The sequence below is a fragment of the Bos taurus genome, chromosome 29, assembly GCF_002263795.3.
Source record: "Bos taurus isolate L1 Dominette 01449 registration number 42190680 breed Hereford chromosome 29, ARS-UCD2.0, whole genome shotgun sequence".
NCBI lineage: Eukaryota > Metazoa > Chordata > Mammalia > Artiodactyla > Bovidae > Bos > Bos taurus.
In genome coordinates, this window is record NC_037356.1 from 9073073 (window position 1) to 9096711 (window position 23639).

The 23639-nt window shown below is 50.2% G+C and overlaps 1 protein-coding gene across 2 annotated transcripts in view; it reads left to right on the forward strand.

The window, feature by feature from the left end:
• Positions 1-23639, forward strand: part of ME3 (malic enzyme 3) — a 220849-nt gene that overhangs the window by 181601 nt on the left and 15609 nt on the right. For both annotated transcript variants that reach the window (NM_001075877.1, XM_024987172.2), the window contains 1 exon segment: positions 14048-14157. In NM_001075877.1, coding sequence (NP_001069345.1) covers positions 14048-14157 — 110 coding nt within the window.

The following is a 23639-nucleotide window of genomic DNA, read 5'->3' on the forward strand; positions in this document are numbered from 1 at the left end:
TTTCTGGAACTCTTTTGCTTTTTTGATGATCCAGCAGATGTTGGCAATTCAATCTCTGGTTCCTCTGCCTTTTCTAAATCCAGCTTGAACATCTGGAATTTCACAGTTCACATACTGTTGAAGCCTGGCTTGGAAAATTTTGAGCGTTACTTTACTAGCATGTGAGATGAGTGCAATTCTGCGGTAGTTTGAGCATTCTTTGGCATTGCTTTTCTTAGGGATTGCCTTTCTTAGTGGTGGGCCTTACAGACCCACCATTCTGAGAGCTTTGCCCCATGCAGAACTGAAAATATTCTTGTGGGACACATTTCTCAGTACAGAAATGAGAACCGGAAACTTGCCCAAGGATAGAAAATCACTGAATTTTAAGGTCAGCCCACTGATACTGACTTTTTCAGGGACCACACATATAGCATCCCTTGTGTTTTGCTCTTGGAGCTGGAAGGAAGCCTTTGATGACGTTGTCCCCTTCCACCGTCCCTTGCTCCCTCAGCTGCGGCCACACCGACCCTCCTGCTCCTCCTTCCACAGGTCATGTCTGTTACAGCTGCAGAGCCTTCATCCTTACTGTTTCCCCAACCTTGAAAATCCATCCATGTTTCACAACTGTTTTCTTCTCATCATTCAGACCTGGAGATGGGTCCATACACCCAGGCGGGGTCAAGTATTGAGGCCTATACAAGGCAGAACATTGGAACTGAGATGCAGAAAACTGCAAGTTTTGAATGGTTGGACCTTACATGAAGAAGAAATGGGATCTGCTCACCAACCCCAGGGGAATAACAAGGAGCTGGGGGTCGGGGTGAAGTAGGGAGGAGAGGAATTGCTTTCTTTTGGAAGAAAGCAAACACTGAATCTCACCACATGTGGACTTGAGAGTCCACAATTTTAATATCCACGTGATGCAGAAATTCCCAAGTTAAGAAATGGGTATGAAAGCGCCCCCTACCAGTGACACGGCTGAAGGACCTAGCAGAGGGAAAACAAACTTCTCTGTAGTGACACGCACACCACCCATGCTGTGTGGAACTCCTTGAAGGGAAAAACAATTCCGTAATGAAGCAAATTCGTGATTCACAGTAAGCCACACAGAAACAAGCCACCATGCGGGAAGTTCAGAAACTAATGGAAGAGTTAGAACCCCAAGGAGAGGAGCATTCTGAGGGGCTGTAAAGTGGTTACACTGAGATGTAATAAAGAGATATGTTTTACAAGAATGAAGTAATAGGGAAAGTACACAGTACTTTAAAAAATGGCAAGCAGATTTGAAAAAGAAACAGCTCAAACTTCTGAAAAGGAACAACAGAGTCACAGAAATTCAGCAGAGTACACCAGGGCTAGCTCAAGACACCATCAGAAAACCCAAATCTTTAAAAATCACTGCCTGCAGGCATATCGGAGACCCTTCTTTCCTACTGCTGGCGATCCAAAAAGAGTTGGGAGACCAGGTGTTCTACTCAGGAAAGACTTTTTTTTTCTGAGCTGCCGTTGATGAAAAGAGCCTTTCTCTCAAGGGAAAGAAAGGATAGAGAAGACTGGAGCCCCCAAATCTGAGCCCCATCACTGCATGCCAGAGAGGATTTTGCAGTTCTAGGCAACCCCATCCCTGTGGCACATTTGCTCTCATTTTGTCTTTGTGTCTCCTTCTCCTTGTCTCACTCATTCACACACGCATATCATGCAGTCTCTTTTTATTCTACTGCATTCATTTTGTTAGGCTCAAGCACATTGATTTTTAATGTGTTTGAATCTAATAAAATGGGGGGTGGATAATCCTAAAAACAAATGCTTCTGTCAGGATAAGTGATGGGGTCTGCTCTGGTGGTCCAGCAGTCAGGAATCAGCCTTGCAATGCAGGGAACACCGGTTCAGTCTCTGGTCCGGGAAGACCCCACATGCCTCAGGGCGGCTGAGCCCGTGTGCCCCAAGTAATGAGCCCGTGCTCTGGATGCGAAGAGCTGCAACCCCTGAGCCATGTGCCGCAATTGCTGAAGCCCGAGAGCCTGTGCCCCACCAGAGAGGCCGGCACCACAGGTCCACACGCTGCAACTAGAGGGTAGCCCCTGCTTTGCTGCAACTAGAGAAAGCCTGGCCACAGCAACGCAAAGTCAGCACAGCCAGAAGTAAATAATTTAAAAAAAAAAAAAAAAAAAGGTAAGTTACGTAAAGGAAAAAAATACCTGCATGTACATGCATCAGGCCATTAACAGTGACTACAGTTAAAGCATGAGGTTGCCAGAATTTTCACTGTCAGTCATTTCTATGATGTTTGATTGTGTGCAGGCATTTCTTTTGAAATTAGAAAAAGCAATGGATTTCTTTTAAAATAATGAGTTAAGCAGCAATTCTTTCTCAAAGACAGTTCCTTGCATTTTTTAAAAACTAAAGAAGCAAAGAAGCAAGCAAGCATCCCAGGTTTCACCTTCTGGTAAAGTGAGTGTTAGTCTGATCTAGGCTTCTGCGGACGATAAAGTCATTCACATACATCAAGTCAAGTAATACTCAAAATAATCCTAGTAAGTAGATACAGTTATTGTCCTGTCCCACTAAAATGTAAGTTCCAGGGAGAGATCTTCGTCTCTTAGGTTCACTGCTGTATCTCAAGCACTTGGAACGATGCCTAGTTACAGCATGGACTCTCAATAAACATTTATTGAATGAGGGCACCCTTTACAGACAGGGAAACTGGGGTACTGAGCAGTTAGGGATCTTGTCCAAGGTCACACCTCTAACAGTGGTGAAGCCAAGCTGTGAACCAGGTGGTCTAACTCCAGAACCTACTCTCTGACTTGGAGAATCTCTGCGCCTTTTCTTCTACATGAAAGAAAAGACTGTCCAACCTATTCCAGACATTTCCTTGATGCAGCAGGCAAGGAGGACAAAGGGGAGGAAGGTCTGTGGAAACCAGTCTATCAGTGCTTTACATATCCGTGTCTCCTCTCTCCACCTTGTTCTAAGGCAGCGTTAATGACCCACCCATCCTCAATATCAGGGAGGCGATGGAGGCATCAGCCATCAACTCCCATTTTCCAGACTCTCTAGCCACCCTCAGCAAGGGAGGCGCCTTCTTTTTTATTTTCTCTTTTTATTGAAATGTAATTGACATGTAACATTGTATAAGTTTAAGGCCTACAGCCTGTTGACTTGATACATTACTATAAAGCAATATATTTATACCACTTATATCAGTTATCATTTTCTTTTTTGGTGGTGGGGAAAATTCCCCAGAATCTGGGTCTTGGGTGGCATTTCTCAGTTCTTCCTCCTTAACTGCCCAATGGCTAGTGGACCAGCTGCCCCATCCTTCACCAGGACTGATGTCCCTGCAGGCCTCTCTACAAACTGCAAACCCAGCCAGTCCTGTCGGGCCCCAGGGGAAAAACTGAGCCTCTGGCTCCAAGCTTTTCCTGGTGGTTTTAAACAATACAAAGGAAAAACCCTCAATTTAGGGCATCCAGGCTACAGACAAAGTTTCAAGGTTTTGTTTTAATTTTGAAAGGTTGTAAAGAGCATGAATGTTAGCTCTAAATCCAGTGTCTCAAGGAGCGTTCACTCACTGAGTCCCTCTTAGCTGAGACAGTCACTGCTCAGTGTTTTCACTGAGTCAGAAATACACTTTGCTCTCAAGAAGTTTTTTTTTAATTAATTTATTTTTTATTGAGGGATAATTGCTTTATAGAATTTTGCTATTTTCTGTCAAACCTCAACAGCCATAGGTATACATATATCCCCTCCCTTTTGAAGCTCCTTCTCATCTCCCTCCCCACCCCACCCCTCTAGGTTGATTCAGAGCCCCTGTTTGAGTTTCCTGAGCCATACAGCAAATTCCTGTTGGCTATCTATTTTACATATGGTAATGTAAGTTTCCATGTTACTCTTTCCATACATCTCACCCTCCCCTCCCCTCTCCTCATGTTCATAAGTGTATTCTCTATGTCTGTTTCGCCATTGTTGCCCTGTAAGTAAATTCTTCAGTACCATTTTTCTAAATACCACATATATGTGTTAGAATACAGCATTTATCTTTCTCTTTCTGACTCACTTTACTCTATATAATAGATTCTAGGTTCATCCACCTCATTAGAACTGACTCAAATGTGTTCCTTTTTATGGCTGAGTAATATTCCATTGTGTATATGTACCACAACTTCTTTATCCATTCATCTGTCGATGGATATCTAGGTTGCTTCCATGTTTAGCTATTATAGATAGTGCTGCAGTGAACAATGGGATAGAGGTGTCTCTTTCAATTTTGGTTTCCTCAGGGTATATGCCTACGAGTGGGATTGCTGGGTCATATGGTGGTTTTATTCCTAGTTTTTTAAGGACTCTCCATACCATCTTCCATAGTGGCTCTATCAAATTACATTCTTATCAACAGTGCAAAGATTCCCTTTTCTCCACACCCTCTCCAGCATTTATTGTTTGTAGACTTTTTGATGAGGGCCATTCTGACCGGTGTTAGGTGATATCTCATTGTAGTTTTGATTTGCATTTCTTTAATAATGAGCAATGTTGAGCATCTTTTTGTGTGTTTGTTAACCACCTGTAGGTCTTCTTTGGAGAAATGTCTGTTTAGGTCTTTTTCCCACCTTTTGATTGGGTTGTTTGTTTTTCTGGTATTGAGTCATATGAGCTGCTTGTATATTTTGGAAATTAATCCTTTGTCTCTCAAGAAGTTTTTAATTGGGGAAAAATAGAAATATGCTTAAATAATTATTGCTGAGTCTGTGTAGATTTAACACCCACCTAGTTAATGGCTTTGCCTGCAGTGTCAGTTGAGGTTGATGGGAGAATAAGGTGATCAAACGCCTGGGACATTTAGATGGAGTTAAAAGTTATGACTTTCTTTGTAGGAAAGAGCTAGCAACTCACTTTTCCAAAGAATCTTCTCTGTACTGGTTGCTTGACTTTTAATTATCACAGCAATCTTGAGAGATAAAGAAATTGAGATTCAGAAAAGTTAAACAACTTGTACAAAATCACCAGCTAGAAAGGGAAGAATCTAGGCCCACCTCAAACGCATCTGACTCCACACTTAGTGGTATTTTTCTCCAGTCTCTGCTGCTGGCTCTCCCAGCCTCACTGGAAAGCCCTTTCCTGCCTGTGGACTTATTTGCATTGACTTGGATCCTAGGGTAAAGGAACGGGACTGAGCTATTATGATACAAAGATTCTTGGCCACAGCGGCCTCTGGAAGGGGACAGCGGGTCCCCGGGGACCGGGGTGTCCCATGGGCTACGTGTGACTGGGCACCCTGGGACGGGCAGTGCTCTCTGGCAGGCACCATCCACGCTTCCATTTGTTCACCCGCAAGGGCTGAGCGGGGCAAGCCCAGGGCCCCGGGCAAACGGCCACAGGTGGGTTTGGTCTTCTCACTCAGATGTCTCAAGCAGATTTGTTCGGAGCAGGGCACAGGAGAGGTGGTCAGTTCCAGCTCCTGTTTTCAGCATTCGTGCGCCACGTGGGGAGTGAGACACCTTCCCTGCCCTCAAGGGACCCTGCCCCGGGCCTGCCTGGACCAAGGCTGTCCCCTACCCTGGCTTAATCTTGCCCTTCTTTCCCTCCCTGACTTTGACTCACAGCAGTTTCACAAGCCCACAAACACAGACTGGATTTTGTGACCTTATTGTCCTCCACCCCAGGCTCTCATTCAGGGTAGAATTTAGCCAGTTTCATGAGAGAGGGCACGGCAGCCCACTCCAGTATTCTTGCCTGGAGAATCCTCATGGACAGAGGGGTCTGGCGGGCTATGGTCCATAGGGTTGCAAAGCAACTGAAGTGACTTAAGACACATGTGAGAGAGGGACAGTTCATTAGATGCTTAGGAAGTCCAAGACATAGCTGTGTGACAGATTGTATGGTACAGATACTATGGCAGTACACCCAAACAGAGAGATCAGGATGGACCAGAGTAATCGGAGGATCTTCACGAAGGACGTCCGGTTATCCCAGGACGGTTCGAACGTACAGTCTGGGCAAATCAGAGCCGATGTCCCACGTCAGCCCATGGGATGGTGGCTGGGAAGGTGTCTGGGCTTGAAGAGCAGGAGGTTGGGGAGTGAGCCATGTGCTCTGGAGGAAGCACTCAGGTCTGGCCTCTGACCTCTGAGAGGTCGAGAGGTCGAGAGGTCGGCAGGTCAGCCTCCATCCTCTGCCCAGCCCCGGGCTCTCTGGCGCCATTTGCCTGTTTGCCCAGGAACTCAGACACACGGGGAAATTGAGGAGGAAGTCCACACTGTTCCTGGAGATTTTTGTTTTTTTCTGTCTGGCCTGGGACTGCCGTCAGATCAGTGACCACGGAACGGACACATTATTCTGGCACTTTTGCTCAGAAGTTGCTGCTTCCTGTGACTGTGCTGTTACACGGTGGGAGTTTTCCCCCATCAGGCTATCACGGCGGCCGCAGGAGCCCGCCAGTCTGGCTGCCAGAGCCGGCACGCCAGAGGACCATCCGGGGTGGGACCAGGGAGGGAAGGGCCTGCACACACACCCCCACCCCCCTGCCATCGCGCCTGGAGCCCCTTCCACAGCCTCAGCGCCAAGCGGAGCTCCGAGGAGCCTGGAATCGCTTCCAGGGACAGCCTCCTTCCGTCTTGGCGTTTGAGCTCTCTGCCTTTTATGGCCCTGCAATCTCTGGATTTCTGACCTCCCCGTCGGCTCTGTTTTTTCCCTTAAGGCCACAAAAGATAAGTCTACCTTCATTTCCCATCCACAGAATGGTCCTTCGTGTCTTTGAAGGTAATCATTCATGCCTGATTCCACTGGGATTTCGTTTTCCGACGCCATAGTCCCCCTTTCTCCAATCTGTGGTTTCCCGTTTCTTCACCTGCAGACTCGTTTCCCTGTCTTCCTGCTGAATCCCTCCCCACCACCCCCTGCAGAGTGCGTCAGCCCCTCTTCGGGTCTGTGGTGGAGCTTCGGGGTGAGAGCTTCGTCTCTGTCCCTCCGCCAGGCTGTGAGGTCCCGGAAGGAGGAACCGTGTCCTCTTCCCTCTTCAGCTGGACTCTGACTCCTGCCTCCTCCCGTCTCCTCAGACCCTCGACCCCCGTCACTGCCCCTCGCGTCTCCCCTCCTTGCTGGCCCCTCCGTCCCATACGCAGACCTCCCATCAAAGCCGAGGCCATCCCTGCGTCCCACACCCGCCACCGGCCTGTCTCCCTGCCTTTGTTTGAAGCCAAGCGTCTTCCTGAACGTGCAGAATGGCTCTCCCGCCACCTCTCCGCTGAACGTGCTCTGGCTAAGTGCACGAGTCATCCGAGCTTCACCCACACCCACACTTCCCAGCCGTTGTTTCGGTAGAGGCTCCTCGGGCAGCTGCTCTGCGGGCCCCCTTCTACCCTGCCGCGCAGGGGGCTCTCCCCGCTCCTCGCCACTTCCCGGCTGCAGCTGTGCCAGGGGCTCCGTTCTCGGCCTCGCCCGAGACCCCCGCCCAGCCCCATGACCTGAGCCGCACAGCTGTCCATCCGTCACCCGTTCGATGTCCTAACACAGCAGCCACTTTCTCCCACCTATAGCCCCTCAGTAGGCCTCACTGCGCCCAGACGGTCCAGGCTCTTTCCACAGGCCTGTAAAGGGCGGCCCCAAGAGTCCACCCAGCCTCGCCCCCACCAAGCCTCCCCGTCCTCACCCCTCCCGAGCTCCAGCTCTGGTTACGTTCCTTCAGCTCCAGGACGCCCCCCACCACCGCACACGCGTGTGCTGTTCGCTCTGCCTGAGGCGCCCTTCGCTCTCCCCGCCCGACCCCACCTGCCGAGTCTGCCGGGAACCTCTGCCCTGACCCGGGGCGCACCTCCAGATCTCCTGCTCTCGGAAGCCCTCCCTGCCTGCCCCAGCACAGCTGTCTGCTCCCTTTGAGACTTCCCACGTACCCAGCACATACCTTCATTATTGCCCTTGTCAAAGGATGTCACCACTGCTTTCTTCACTTTCTTGTGTCCCGTCAAACTTGAAATTCTTGAACTTGCCTTGGTCATCTAGCAGGGAAGACAGTCCCTGGTTCACACTGGGCCCCTTAGACATGTCTGCTGAACTGAATATTTCTATCATACCCCGGAGAGTTCCTGGCACAAGGAGGACCCTATGCCCAATACATTCCTTTAATAATTAAAGTAGAAATTTCTGTAAATAATTGTGATGCAACGTGATGTGTGCTAACAGATGCGCCCAGTGTAGCAAGGCAGCCCAGACACAGAAGAGTTTCTGCCGCCCCGGGTAAGGAAATTGCTGGATCAGGGAAGGCTTTCTCGAAGACATGACCTTTCATAAGGGCCTCACTGTTTAAGTAGGAGTTGGCCAGGATAAAAGGAGGTCTCCTAGGTATCTGAGCAAAGACATAAAACAGTGCAAGGGTCCACAGTGGTTGGGAAGCTGCAAAATATGTCCACAGTGCTGGAAGACATGAGCAGGGGTGATCATTAAGGTTGGGACCAAGTCAATGCCATCTCAGGAGTCTGAACACAAAGACAATGGGAGACCTGTAAGGATTTTCAGAACAGAAATGGTGTGCAAGAATTTGTGTTTAGAAACAGTAGATGGATTGGCAGGAGGGGAATAAGGCTGGAGGTGAGATCCATTATTATAGGACCCTGGCCAGAAGTAACAACTGCAGGAATCCCAGGGAGAGATGGCCTTGCCTTGAATCCACTCATCCCCACACACACACCCCAACCCCAGTACAGAGTTCTTTCTGCAGAGAGCTATGTCTGTCAAGCTGCACCAGAACGGTAAGGTCTGTAGTGAAATATGTTTAGAAAATGCTGAGTTAAACAGGTTTCTTAATGCAGGACTTTTCAGAGCCTTTAATATAATACATTGTACATGTTACATGAACATTCCCAGATGGATTGAGCCCTGTAACCTCTTTCTGAGAGCATCTCAAGGGACTAGAATTTAATGGATTGGGTAAAATAGAAACCAAGATCTAGTGCTTTCGTGATTCTGTCAGCTCTAATTCCTGGAAGGACAAAATAAACAGAAGAAATAGCTTTCCCCGGTGAGTAACTGATGTCCTCTGAGTGCACTCCCCTGGGAAGTCTTGTGTGTGTATGTGTGTTTGTTTTGTTAGGGGCATGGAATGGGCTCCCATGGAAATGTGAGGGGTCGGTTTTAGTCATCTGTTTGGGGGCAGGCTGAGCAAATCCACCTGCTCTTCCCAGGTCCCCTGTGTTTGTTCAGGCCTGAAAGAGGTCAGCCCCAGGTGTTTAAAAGAATGGCAGGTCCTGACCTACGGAGCAAAGAAACCGGGTCTGCAGCCCCTGGAATGTTTGGCTCTCACCACATCTCTCCAGCTGACTTTGGTTGGCTGGCTGCAGGGGAGGAGCAGCCACCTGAGAATCTCCTGACCCCGCAGCCCAGGTAGCAGGTCCCCCGCTCGGTGGGCCCTGGTGTGGCCTCCTCTCACTGTTGCATTCAGCTCCCTAGGGCTCCCAGGCACAAGCTGCCGTTTTTAGCCTTCCTCTTGCCTGAGGGCTGGAGGGAAAAAACGCTTGTAACATCCACCCATCAGCCTTCTGTCTTTAAATGAGCCCCGGCCTTAGCGTGCCTTCCCTGGCAGCGCCAAGGCCATTTCCCAGTGAAGTCCCCAGGGTGGAGGAGTCTGGGCAGCTCTGTGTGTGGCTTGGGGATGCGCCTGTTTCTCCATCGCAGGAATTTCATCCATCGCAGAAGCATTAGATGTTCCTCAATCCCTGCCAGGGCTTCAGGGTGAAGAGTTCACAAGTGCAGAAGGGGACAGATAAACCACCACCTCCCCGGTGAGGGCCAGCTTCTGGCAGGGTGGAAGGCCAGTGACACGCCGCTGGCACCAAAATCAGGGAACTGCCCGGGGCCCTGAGCAGGCGGTCTGAGCGGGGGCCCCTTGGAGGGGCTGCTGCAGCCCCTGCCCTACGACCTGGACGGTGGCTGCCTCAGGCCTGCTCACTAGGATGGTCTGCTCTAAGCCAGCTCAAAAAAGACTCAGGGACACTGGTGTTCCTGTCACATGTGACCCTCAGCAGGAATGGTCAGACCACCCCACTTTGGACTTAACCATCTATCTGAGTGAAGCCCCTGGTGTATCTATTCCAACCCTATGTTAAGTAGCTCCTACTTCTTCCCCTAAGGCTCTCAGAGCAGAAACTGAGACCCAGAGAGAAAGGGACTCACCCAAAACTCCGAGTTTATGTCAGAAAGAGAACACGATTTTCCTGTTTCCCAGTTTAGTGTCAAAAGAAATCTAACATCTACTTTATCTTTTACAAAAATCATATTGCTGTGAAATCTAAATTCTGGAGTCAGACAGAGCCAGGTTCAGATTGCAGCTCCACCACTTTTCAGTTGCAGGAGAATAAATAGCCCCGGGGCAAGTAAGTGACCATCCTGTAGCTGAGAGTTGCTTCTCTGAAAGGACACCTACCACGTATGGTCATGGGAAGATTAGTTGAGATAATGCTTCTAAAGAACTCAACCAGATGCCCAGCTCCATCTGTAACCATTAGCTGTTTTTGTTACTGCTGCTGTTGGTAGAAATATTTTAATGAATATTATCATTAACATTGAAATTGGTATGATGGTCCACTCATTACCTGTATTTGGATCTACATGGAGGAATTGAGAGAAGTGCTTTTGCCACTGAAGCTTTTTAAATCTTCACTTTGAAATGGCTTTTAATCAGTTTAACAAGTTGGCAGGGGACTCCCCTGGTGTTTCAGTGGTTAAGAATCCGCCTTGCAATGTGGGGGACGCAGGTTCGATCCTTGTTCAGGCAACTAAGATCCCCCATACCACAGAGTGACCAAGCCTATGTGCCACAAATACTGAAGGACTGGGGGAATGGTAACAGGTCCACAGGTCTCACTGGAGATGAAGAACAGGCACAGTGGCAGTGAGAGAGGTGGAAGGGAAGGCCGTGGTCAGAGGCTGATCCAGGCAGTGTGGAAGCTGCTCCTGGTGACGAAAGGTCCAGGGAGCAGCAGCCATGGGGATGGTATCCATGGTGGACAGGGTCCCTGGAGGCCCTTAAATCCAAGGAGGTCCAGGAACTCTGAAACTAGTTTACTGGATGGGCAATTCACATAGCCTTTTGCCCAATTCCGAGTTAGATTAAAGTGACCTGAATGAATGAGATTGTACCCTATATCTCATCAGATTGCTGCCTGGGAAGGTTCTTTTATGTGACACTGAATCTGACATGAAAGAGGAATAAGGTACTGAACCCAGGCATTTACTTCTAATCCTTGCCTTATTTTTTTAACCTAAGAGGGGGGTTGCTTAAAGGTCAGATTGTGTTTGTGTGCGTGAAAGAGAGATGGGAGAGAAGGGAGAACGTGTATCACAGTGTTTCGCCGTTTGACCTTTTCGGCATTTTAGCTCCAGGCTAGTGGGGGAGCAACACTGGCAGTCTTGTGAGGACGCTATATATCAAAATGTCACCAGCCACCAAAGACATTCTGTTCCCCAGTCCCCATGCAAATACTTGAAATTCACACCCTGAGCAAAAATTCACAGTAAATTTTGGTTTGGCGAGCATAGCATTATAATTATGCAGCGAAGGGCTTTAAAAAAAAAAAAAAACATTTATATTCATTGTACAAGGAGAAGAGGGATGGTGAGTCAGGAGATACGGCTAGCTCCCCACCCCTGCCCCCAGCAGCACTTGCTCTGTGACGGGAAATAAGAATTGTGGTCAGGGTGATACACATTTAGCATCTTACAATGTAAAAATCGCCTACAGGGACTTCAGTTCTCGCTCGGGAAACTGAGATCCTGCCAGTCGCACAGTGTGGCCAAAGATCAAAAAAAATTTTAATAAATTAAAAAAACAAACATCGCCCCCAGGGCTCCCCTGGGGCTCAGTGGTTAAAGAATCTGCCTCCCAGTGCAGGAGACACGGGTGCGATCCCTGGTCCAGGAAGATCCCACGTGCCACGCGGAAGCCGAGCCTGAGCGCCACAGCCGCTGGCCTGCGCTGCAGACCCCGAGCTCTGCAACAGGAGAGGCCCCCACAGTGTGAAGCCCGAACCCCACAACTAGAGAAGCCCCCACCCACTGCAACTAGACCCAACACAGCCAAAACAGCAGCCAAGACCCACCACAGCCAAAAATGAGTGAATAAACAAATCACCCCCAGCTCTGAACCCTCACAACAGCCCACCAGAGTTGGCCAGATAGGTATTATGGTGCCTGTCGACAGACAGCAAACTGAGGCCTAACACAGAAGTGAAGTGACAGGTATAAGACCACTCGGTTGCAGCCCACCAGCCTCCTGACCCTCCTGACGGACTGTGGCAAGTGACCACCTCTCCATTTCGGCTCAGTAACATGAACCTGTCTCCAGATCCCCCATCAACAGCCCTAACTCACTAAGCTTCTGGAAGGACCACGTAGGAACACGCATTTCTACCATACTTATTTTTGCTTTCTCCCTTTTCTGGTTGTGCACCTCCTTTTAGAACAAGCCTCTAGAAACAGTTTCTGAAAATTACTGAGCCATGTTTGTAATGCAGATGTAATTTAGGAGCATGTAGATTAATCATTTTAACAAAAGAAGTAGGTATTTAAGATTTAATACTAGCCACAAGATAAGGGTCTATTGTGTAAAGCATAGCTTATCTTTGGATTCAATGTTCATCTTTGGTTTTACAAAGTGGCTTGTATTTCCAGTGTTTTCTACGTAAGATGGTAAAATGTGGGCTTCCCAGGTGGTGTTAGTGCTGGACAAGTCCCCCACCAATGTAGAAAGAGACACGAGTTCGATCCCTGGATTGGGAAGATCCCCTGGAGAAGGAAATGGTAACCCACTCCAGTATTCTTGCCTGGAGAATCCCATGGACAGAGGAGCCTGATGGGCTACAGTCCATGGGGTCGCAAAGAGTTGGACCCCACTGAAGCGACTGACCATGCATGATAAAATGTAGAGCAATCGCAATGTGTTAATAAAGTGGGTAAATTTTCTGGAACAAAAAAGAAGGCTAAGCCATGCACAGAATTCTGAGGTTAGAAACTGTGTTCTGGGCCACTTCAGTGTTCCGCCCCCCGCACAGCACCCAGCCTCATCAGACGCACGCCTCGACAGCACAGGACACACACCATGTGTGCCCAGCCGCAAGGGCAGACGTCTTTCTTTCCACAGCTGGTCCCAAGCTGATCCCAGGCCTCCAGTTCACACAACTGGGACTAGCAGGCATTTCTCCTTCTCTCGTGCCCAGACACCCCAATACAGATCAATCAGGGCATTTTTTCCTCAATGAACATGACTGCAGATGCTGTCAGTTACAAATTGACCCATGAGATGACATCTCTTTTGGCTCATGGATTAAGTCATTTTTAGTAATTCACATCATACTTGCTTCCAGAAAGACTCCAAGAAGACACAATACAACGCAAAAAAGCAGGAGCCAAGAGCCAGAATGGAGTCAGGAGAAGGCACGTGCAGGGAGCCTCGGCTGAAGGAACCTGCCCTGAAAGGGCAGAAGTCAACTCTTGGCTTCCTGACACGCAGCGCTAACAGGAAGCACGGGTCACCAGGCCGGTCATTTTTTAGGAAACATAACCTTCTTTCTGACCTTGAAATCTAGGAGGCAGTTCTAGTGTAGATTTTAAATAAGGCAGCGTGCTTAGTCATTCAGTCGTGTCTGACTCTTTGCAGTCCCGTGGACTGTAGCCTGCCAGGCTGGCTCCTCTGTCCATGGGATTCTCCAGGCAAGAATACAGGAGTAGGTTGCCATTGCCTCCTCCAGGGGATCTTCCCGACCCAGGGATCAAACTCGTGTCTCCTGCATTGGCAGGCGGATTCTTTACCAGGGAAGCCCACCAGCCCACATTAGAGACAATGATATGTGCTTGGCTGGCCTCCAGGTCCCATACATACCCTCTGCCTTCCCCATCCTCCTCCCTAGTGGGGTGGGCAGAGCCAGAAGTCCAGGAGCCCGCCACGTGGCACACACCCCGAGAGTGAGCCATGCCCTCAGCCCCTGGCCTGCACCGCCCCCTCCCCAGGGCAGGCTGACACCTGCCAGGGACCAGCTCGAGGAGGCAATCACGTGCCCTTTCCTCTCCCTCCCCACAGGTTTGGAATAAACTGCCTCATCCAGTTTGAGGACTTTGCCAATGCCAACGCCTTCCGCCTTCTCAACAAATATCGCAACAAGTACTGCATGTTCAACGATGACATCCAAGGTAGGTTTCCACCCAGCCTGACAAAGCCACTCGGGTTGAGGCCTCCCAAGGCTCATCTGGGTGCCAGGGTGGGGCAGGGCCCCCTGAGAGCCAGTTTACCGCTAGCAGCTATTGAAGACAGAGCAGTATATCTAGATTCGAGTCCCACTTGGCTAATTCTTAGCTCTGTGACCTTCGGCACATGCTCTAACTTTGCTAAGCCTCAGTTTCCTCATCTGTAAAATATACAACATTACTGTTTCAGAGGAAAATAAGAGTTAGGTGATTAGGGACACGAAAGATATTTTCAACAATGCTATGATTTAGGACTCATCAGACCCAAGCATCAGCCACCATAAAAATGGCCTTCCCCAGCCACAACTCACTCTTGGAGTTTCTGAACACAAAGTGTATCACTGTCAGGGAAGCAGGATAAGGCCTTCCTTTAACTTGGCTGGGGGCTTCCCCTGTGGCTCAGTAGTAAAGAATCCGCCTGCCTAGCAGGAGACGCAAGTTCGATCCCTGGCTCAAGAAGATCTCCTGGAGGAGGAAATAGCAACCCACTCCAGTATTCTTATCTGGAAAATCCCATGGACAGAGGAGCTGGTGGACTACAGTCCATGGGGTTGCAAAGAGTCGGGCACAACTTAGTGACTAAACACCAGCAATGTAAGTTGGCTAGAATGAGTGCCTCTCACAGTGATAACCAGAGCGCTGGAACACTCCAAGAGCATCTTCTCATTCAGAGTCGACTTGGTTCCCTGTTCAGTGAGCTAGAAGTATCTGAAGGCACTTGCTTCCTGCTTGGCAGTGCCAGCATATGACTGGAGTGGGAGGGGTGGTCCCTCCGGGCTTACCTCACCTCATCCAGGATTTCTCAGTAAGGAGCATGGCCAGCTGTTCCTAGTATTTTATGAAGCCTGATGGAAACCTTGATGACTTGTAGGTTATTATTTAACAAATGAAGTTTGGCAAGCAAGATGTTTTCAAACCGAGGAACTTTTCAAATGTCAGATAATATGAACAAGTTGGTAGGGGACAGGTATTGGTTCCTGGGACTTAAAGATGGGTCAGCATCTTGTAGATGAGGTCCAAAGAGGTCCCAGCTTTTCTCCAAGTGAGATAGAGAAACCTCAGTTCAGTTCAGTTCAGTCACTCTTTGCAACCCCATGAATCGGAGCACGCCAGGCCCCCCTGTCCATCACCAACTCCCGGAGTTCACTCAGACTCACGTCCATTGAGTCGGTGATGCCATCCAGCCATCTCATCCTCTGTCGTCCCCTTCTCCTCCTGCCCCCAATCCCTCCCAGCATCAGAGTCTTTTCCAATGAGTCAACTCTTCGCATGAGGTGGCCAAAGTACTGGAGTTAGAGAGAAACCTAGGTGGATTCAAGCCTAGTCAGAAATAACTAAGGATTAGAGCCGAATCTTAATTATACATCAAGCATGGTTGTAAGTACTTTACATGTTAATCCTACCACGTATTAGCAACCCTGTCTTGTAAATGAAATAACAGAAGCACAGACAGAGTAACTAGTGTTCATAGCCAGTGAATGTAGAGCTGAAATTTGAAACCAGGCATTTGGACTCTGAATTCCAAGTTTATAATCCCCCACCCAGATTTTGTACTCATATCACAAAATCAAATGCCTCTTCCTTCCCTGTGGTCCACACTGAGGGCTAAAGAAATATGATATATGATCTTTTTTTTTGCATTGGTCAAGAATGGCATGCAAATTTGTGAGGTGTTCTGTATTTTGAGGGGGCTTCCCTGGTGGTTTAGATGGTAAAGAATCTGCCTGCAATGTAGGAGACCCAGGTTCAATCCCTGAGTTGGGAAGATCCCCTGGAGAAGGGAATGGCAACCCACTCCAGGATTCTTACCTGGAGCATCCCATGGACAGAGGAGCCTGGCACGCTACAGTCCATGGGGTCGCAAAGAATCAGACATGACTGAGCAACTAACACTTTCATTTTTTCACTTTCATACATTTTTAAGAGGCAGATTAGCATAGTTCAGATGAAACTGTGGTGGTCACGGGTGCTTCACTGGCGGTCCAGTGGTTAAGAATCCGCCTCGCAACACAAGGGACACTAGTTAGATCCCTGATCCAGGAGCATCCCATATGCCCAACTAAGCCTGTGGGCCACAACTATTGAGCCTGTGCTCTGGAATCCGCAAGCCGAAACTATAGAGCCCACATGGGGCAACTGCCTGTTCCCTAGAGCCGTGCTGCACAATAAGAGAAGCCCGAGCACTGCAGCTCAAAAGTAGCCCCTGCTCTCTGCAACCAGAAAAAGCCTGTGCATAGCAACAAAGACCCAAGGAGCAAAAAAACACCCAAAATATACACACACACACACGCAATGCCGGAAGAGTAGGTGTCCAGAGAGGGGCCCAGAAAGGGAATGCTGGGGCATGGTGACCCCACCCCCAGCCTGTCACCACTCCGTCTCTGGGCTGGGACAGGCATTGGCAGTGCCAGCCTGGCCTCACCTGGACAAGCGGGGCACTGTGCAGACAGAGCAGCGCAGTCCGGGAACAGCGGTCCCCTCGCTGCTGGCCCAGCGGGCAGGGTGTGCCTGCAGCCCTGGAGGAAGCACCTGCCTGCCGGCCCCTGACCAGCTCCCAGGTCACACCCCTCACCCGTGAGTCGGCAGCAGGACAGCCATCATCCTCCTGAGCCCATGGCTTCCCAGGCCGGAGGGTAGATGTGGAAAACAAGCCGCCGTGGGCAAGCACAGCTAGGAGAGCGGGCTCCAGGTGTGCAGACATACACACAGAGCTTTAGGTTCCGAGAGGGTTTTCCATCCACACAGCCGCACAGCTTCCTTGGCTCACCCGCCTTCCATCTACAGGGCGAACAGACATTGTTGTCCACGTCACTGGTGAGCGTGTCGCTCCAGGTCCCACAGCCTGACATAAAGCCGGGGCTGTGCTGTGTGCTCAGTCGTTCAGCCGTGTCCAACTCTTTGTGACCCCATGCACTGCAGCCAGCCAGCCTCCTCTGTCCACGCAATTTTCCAGGCACAAATACTGGAGTGGGTTGCCATTTCTAGACTCTAGTTATTTCTTTAAAAAAAATTTTTTTTATTGGAGTATAGTTGCTTTAGAGTGTTGTGTTAGTTTCTACTGTACAACAACGTAAATCAGCTATGAAAGTGCAAGTGTCAAGTCGCTCAGTCGTGTCTGACTCTTTGTGACCCCGTGGACTGTAGCCCTCCAGGCTCATCTGTCCATGGAATTTTCCAGGCAAGAATACTGCGGTGGGTAGCCATTCCCTTCTCCAGGGGATCTTCCTGACCTGGGATCCAACCCTGGTCTGTTACATTACAGGCAGATTCTTTACCATCTGAGCCAATACAGTCCCTCTTTTTTGGATTTCCTTCCCTAGGTCACCATAGAGCATTGAGTAGAGCTCCCTGTGCTATTCAGTAGGTGCGTGCGTGCATGCATGCTAAGTCGCTTCAGTTGTGTCTGACTCTTTGTGATGCCATGGACTGCAGCCTGCCAGGCTCCTCTGTCCATGGGATTCTCCAGGCAAATGTACTGGAGTGGGTTGCTGTGGCCTCCTCCAGGGGATCTTCCCGACCCAGGTATGGAACCCATATCTCTTACATCTCCTGCATTGGCAGGTGGGTTCTTTAACACTAGCGCCACCTGGAAAGCCCATCCGGTAGATAGAAGCTAATTATTTCTCACCTGGAATTCTGTACTGTCTCTCCGAGCAGTCAGGCTGCCTGTGCCCCGGCATGGGTGAGGTGGAAAGCCTCTTTGCCGAGGATTACGTTCCAAACCCCACATCAGTGTAGGTGTCACTGCTCTGCTCACCTCCCCCGTCCTCTCTTTTTGAGGCTCACAGTCCCCACACCCCACCGGGGGCCTGGGGAAAGGGACGGGCTCACTCAGTCACCAGCTGGTAAGTGACGGGCCAGGACCGGAAGCCTGTGCTGTGCACTCTCACTGCTGAACGGGCGGTTAGACTAGTGAGGAGTCCCGGGGCTAATGGGGCAACATGGAAGAACTGCTCCCCTTTCCTTGCAAATAAAAAGTAAAAAGAAACCTGTAACTATATCAGTTCAGTTCAGTTGCTCAGTCATGTCTGACTCTTTGCGACCCCATGGACGGCAGCATGCCAGGCCTCCCTGTCTATCACCAACTCCCAGAGTTTACTCAAACTTGTGTCCATTGAGTCGGTGATGCCATCCAACCATCTCATCTTCCGTCATCCCTTCTCCTCCCACCTTCAAGCTTTCCCAGTATCAGGGTCTTTTCCAATGAGTCAGTTGTTCGCATCAGGTGGCCAAAGTATTGGAGCTTCAGCTTCAGCATCAGTCCTTTCAGTGAATATTCAGGACTGATCTCCTTTAGGATGGAGTGGTTGGATCTTGCTGTCCAAGGGACTCTCAAGAAGTCTTCTCCACCACCACAGTTTAAAAGCATCAATTCAAAAATAGAAAGGGTGCCTGCGAGCGCAGAATTGGAGAGGGTTGGGACGGGGAGGGAGTGTGGGAGGAATCCCAGTGGTAAACCGACACTACAGCCACGCCCCATGTGGTCGCTGGGGACAGGCCCCTAGCAGGATGCGTGGTCAGAATCTTCTGGAATCCCATAATGGCGGGGGCTGGGACCAGGCTGCCCATGTGAAATCGAGAAGTGGAGTGAAATCGAGAAGTGGAATGTTTCCTGCCGTATCAGTAAACAAGGATGTCGCAGTCATCGGCGAATGCAGCAGCAGTCCTCCGTGTGAACTGGTGAGCCCTAAGGGCACTCAGCGGGCAGAAGGAAACGGCAACCCGCTCCAGTGTTCTTGCCTAGAGAATCCTGTGGACAGAGGAGCCTGGTGGGCTGCTGTCCATAGCGTTGCATGGAGTCGGACTCGACTCAAGTGACTTAGCAGCAGCAGCAAGGGCACTCAGGAAGGAGAAGAATACCTGTGATCTAGCAGCCATCAGACTGCAGCCACCCCCTACAGTGAGCTCAAGGGAGCTCAGGACGTGGAAAAATGCAGGATCCTGGCCCCACAGCTGATATACGTGTGACAGGAATGGCTTTAGAGAGCCCAGACTCTTGCATCTTTCCATACACAGAAAAGTGCTACATTCCTTAACCTGAGATACTTGGTTTTCTGGAATTCACAAAAATACTTTTGACGTTCAGATTACCTGCCCTTTGTTGCAAATTTCTAGGTAACCTGGCTCCTCTCCCCCTCTATCCCCTCACTCCCAGCTCCTCAGAGCAGTTCTCTCAGGGCTAGTTGAGATGCTGTCTTCTCAGGCATGAAGTCCTAAAAATTCCCACGAGATAAAACCTAATTCCCAACTTTTAAGTCATGAATATTTTTTAAGTCAACAAAAGGAACAGCAGCCCAGCCTCATGTCCTCCGTGGAATAAGAAAAGATGTGAGTAAAGGCCACAGGGTCCACCCTCCAGGAGGGCAGGGCCGTGCTTGGTGCTGAGCGGAAGATTCAAGCCGTCTCCCAGCCAGTCTGCTGCTCCACCCTCCTGGGAGTCACCAAGCCCACGTGGCCAACCCCCCGGCGGGGCATCTGGAGCCCCCGCACTGGAGGGTCAAGGGCCCCCCAGGGCTGCGTGTCTGCTCCAGCCTGCTCCCACTTGACTGGTAGAAGGCCTCCTCCACCCAGGCTGGTTCTCAGCGAGCAGGGCACGCAGGCTGGTGGAAGGCCTCCTCCAGCCAGGCTGGTTCTCAGCGAGCAGGGCACATGGGCTGGTGGAAGGCCTCCTCCACTCAGGCTGGTCCTCAGCGAGCAGGGCACGCGGGCTGGTGGAAGGCCTCCTCCAGCCAGGCTGGTTCTCAGCAAGCAGGGCACGCAGGCTGGTGGAAGGCCTCCTCCAGCCAGGCTGGTCCTCAGCGAGCAGGGCACGCGGGCTGGTGGAAGGCCTCCTCCACCCGGGCTGGTTCTCAGTGAGCACGGCTGTCCCGGCACTGACTCATTTGCTGGCAGCCTCGTCAGGAATTTCTGGAAAAGGCAGAGGCTCAGGTGACTTTTGTTGTTTCAGCTGGGAACAGAGAAGCATCCCTACTCTTAGCAGAGGCGGGAGACCTGGAAGGAGAACAGCGATAGGAATGGTCACGCCCGGGGGACTCACCAGCTGTGTCCTTCCCAAGAAGCCAGCTCCAGGAGGCTGCTGGCCTGGTGAGCGTGGGCCCCGGGCCCCATGGCTGGCTGCCCGCATGGACCCTGGAAAGCCGGCTGGCTTGTCAGCTCCAGAACGTTCCCCGCCCTGCAAGTCCTCCTTGGACCTTCCCTGCCCTCAAGACCTGCCTCGTTCCTGAAAGCAGACAGCCGCTCAGGGGGCCTGCAGTGTGTGCCGGGCCACCGTCAGCCCTCAGGCTTTCAAGTTTTCATCTGTGAGCCCAGGTGCTTAATCGTCAGATGCTGGATTCAGACAAGCCTGGGTCTGCCGTCAGATGCTCTACCCCTGAGCTGTATTTCCAAGACAAGCCTAGGTCGAAATCTCCAACTGTTCTGCTTTGGGACTTTGGCCAAATGGCTTAACTCCTCACAGTCTTCTTTTCCTTATCTGTAAAAGGAACATGATCATATTGACAGCCATGAAAGGCACTCAGCCAGTACTGCCAGAAAGACCAGGATGCTTTGCTAAGGTGAGCACAGTCCTGGCTTGATGGACACTCTGCCGATCCACTGTTACCGCCACTCCCTCCGTTTACGGCACCCAGGTTATCGTAAGGGCTGTAGTGATGTAGAGGCAGGAACAGGCATGTAACTGGAGATGGTTCTGGTACCAAGTACTGAAACGCCTGGTGCACTGTAGGCTCCCAACACATAAGGCTGGGAGGGAAGGAGGGTTGAAACAGAGCGGCTTTGATGGGAGTGGGGAGGGGACCAGTGTGAGCGCAGGACGGGGGAGCTGAGAAGGGAGGCGGGTTCCACCTCACCTCTCTCCACTCTCCGCATCCACCCTATTTCTGCAGCCCGCTGAATTCCTCAGTTCCATGAGTTTTCTGCCAACTCTGCGATTCTTAAGGTGCTGGTCCCTCTGCGTGGAACTCTCTTCTGCTCTTGGCTAATTTCTCTTTGTCCTTAAGACTCAAACCTCAGCCTAGGATACCCTGCCCAGGGCCAAACCTGTTCCACAGCCCCCAGGATGACCCCACCCTTCACCAGGAGCCCAGGAGTGACATTGGCCAGCGGTCACCCACTTGGCATGATATTGCAAAATACCCCGGTGCAGGGATGATGGGAAAGGGGCAGAGGAGAAGGAACAAACAGCCCAGCTCTGACATCTGTCCGGCTGGTCTGCTCTGTAAGGACACTGTGGTGGGTGGGGGGGGGCTGCCATTTCCAACTCCCAGGGGTCTGCTGCCCCTCCCCCTACTGAAAGTCGCTCAGTCATGTCCGGCTCTTTGCAACCCTATGGACTGTAGCCCACCAGGCTCCTCTGTCCATGGAATTCTCCAGGTCAGAATACTGGAGTGGGTAGCCTTTCCCTTCTCCAAGGGATCTTCCCAACCCAGGGATCAAAGCCAGCTCTCTCACACTGTAGGCAGATTCTTTACCATCTAAGCCACCAGAGGGTGACCAGCCCACTTGTGAAAGTGGGCCCGACCTTATTCAAGAGGCTGCCCAGTGCCCCGGCGCCAAGCCTCCAGGCCCCTTGGCCACACCCTGGCAAAGCCTAACTCCCTGTTCTCATTGCCCAGGACGACAGCCTCCTCTCACCTGAGACACAGCTAGTTCTTCCCCTTTTCTCTGATAACCCATGGTTTAGGATAGAAACTTCTTCAACTTTGTCAAAAGTGACAATTAATTAAAAATTAAAAATAAATAAAATTTAAAAGTGACTATTAAAAGCCCAATAGCAACTACATTTTCAGCTTGTCCTTCTATGCTATTTCCTGTTCCTACAACCTCCAGTACTCATTTTGCGGGAAGTGCAATTATGGAAAGCTCCCTCTGAAAGGGAAAATTTGTTTTTCTTTCATCATGAACGAGGAACAAACAACGCTGCTTTCAGCTGCCATGGTGTGTGTGGGCACAAGCGATGTTCTAACATAACCCTGGACCCCCGGGCTTCTCTAGGTGATTGCTTCCAGAAAGCTAAGCAGCTTCCTTCCTCTCTGTTTTTAAATCCTTAATGCATAACCCAAGACCCTGCTCTTCATTAACTTTAATGAAACTTTATGAAACTTAAATAAAAGTCAATGATGGAGATGACTTTATTTGCCAAACTTTCTAATACAGGATTTGAGAACTGCTGTTTTCCCTCTTGAGTTCTTGACTGTGATTAGGGTCACTGGCCTCTTCAGAGGATGTCCTCGGAGGAAGATCCCCGAAAGGAGAATGAGAAGTAGCCAGCAAGGGAGCCAATGACCATGAGGGTCCAGAAGCCATGTGCAGAGTTTTCCGTAGGAAAGAATGAACACCAGTATCAAATGGTTATGAAAAGTCAGGGAGGAGGAGGGCTAAGGACTGACCCTGAGCTTGACAAGGGGGAGGAACTGGTGGCATCAAGACAGGAGAGTCGCTGGACGGGACTGGGTTTCAGGGAGACCGAGAAGAAAGGAAATGCAGACCATGAGTATGAAAGTGTTGGTTGCTCAGTCGTGTGTGACTCTTGGCAACTCCGTCCACTATAGCCCGCCAGGCTCCTCTGTCCATGAAATTCCCCAGGCAAGAATACTGGAGTGGGTTGCCATTTCCTTCTCCAGGGGATCTTCCCAACCCAGGGATTGAACACAAGTCTGCTGCATTGCAGGCAGATTCTTTACCATCTGAGCCACCAGGGAGCCAACAATGAGTATATTACACTCTATAAAGGAACTTGGCTATAAAGGGAAGTAAGAGACAGGGTGGGCTTCCCTGGTGGCTCAGTGGTAAAGAACCCACCTACCAATGCAGGAGACATGGGTTCACTCTCTGAGTCAGGAAGATCCCCTGGAAAAGGAAATGGTAACCCACTCCAGTATTCTTGCCTGAGAAACCCCACGGTTGGAGGAGCCTGGCACGCTATAGTCCGTGGGGTCACAAAAGAGTCGGACATGACTCAGCGACTAAACAATAGCGACAGCAAAAAAAAATGGGGTGGCGATGACATAGGGTCAAGAGGAGGCTTTTTAAGGATGGCAACTTGATGACATATTTGCATGCTGATGGCAGTGTTGTCCACTAGAAAGGGAGCAGTTGAGGATGCCAGAGGAGGAAACGGAAGAGAATTACAAAACCAACTCCTGGAGTAGGTAAACATGCTAAGGTCCAGTCCACACGTGGAGGGGGCTTTCGCCAAGAGCAGGGATCATTCATCCATGAAACAGGAGGAAAGGCAAAGTGTAGAGGCCGGAGGCTTTGATAGGCCTAGTGGTCAGAGAATTCACTTCTCTCCTGGCTCTCTTTATTTTCCTGAACTTCTCTTTTCATTTCTGAGAAGGGGGGAAAGGGAAAAAAGAATGCTCCGTAGTACCTATTTCCTAGAGTTGTCATAAACAATAAATGAACAAATAAATGCAGGCAAGCATATA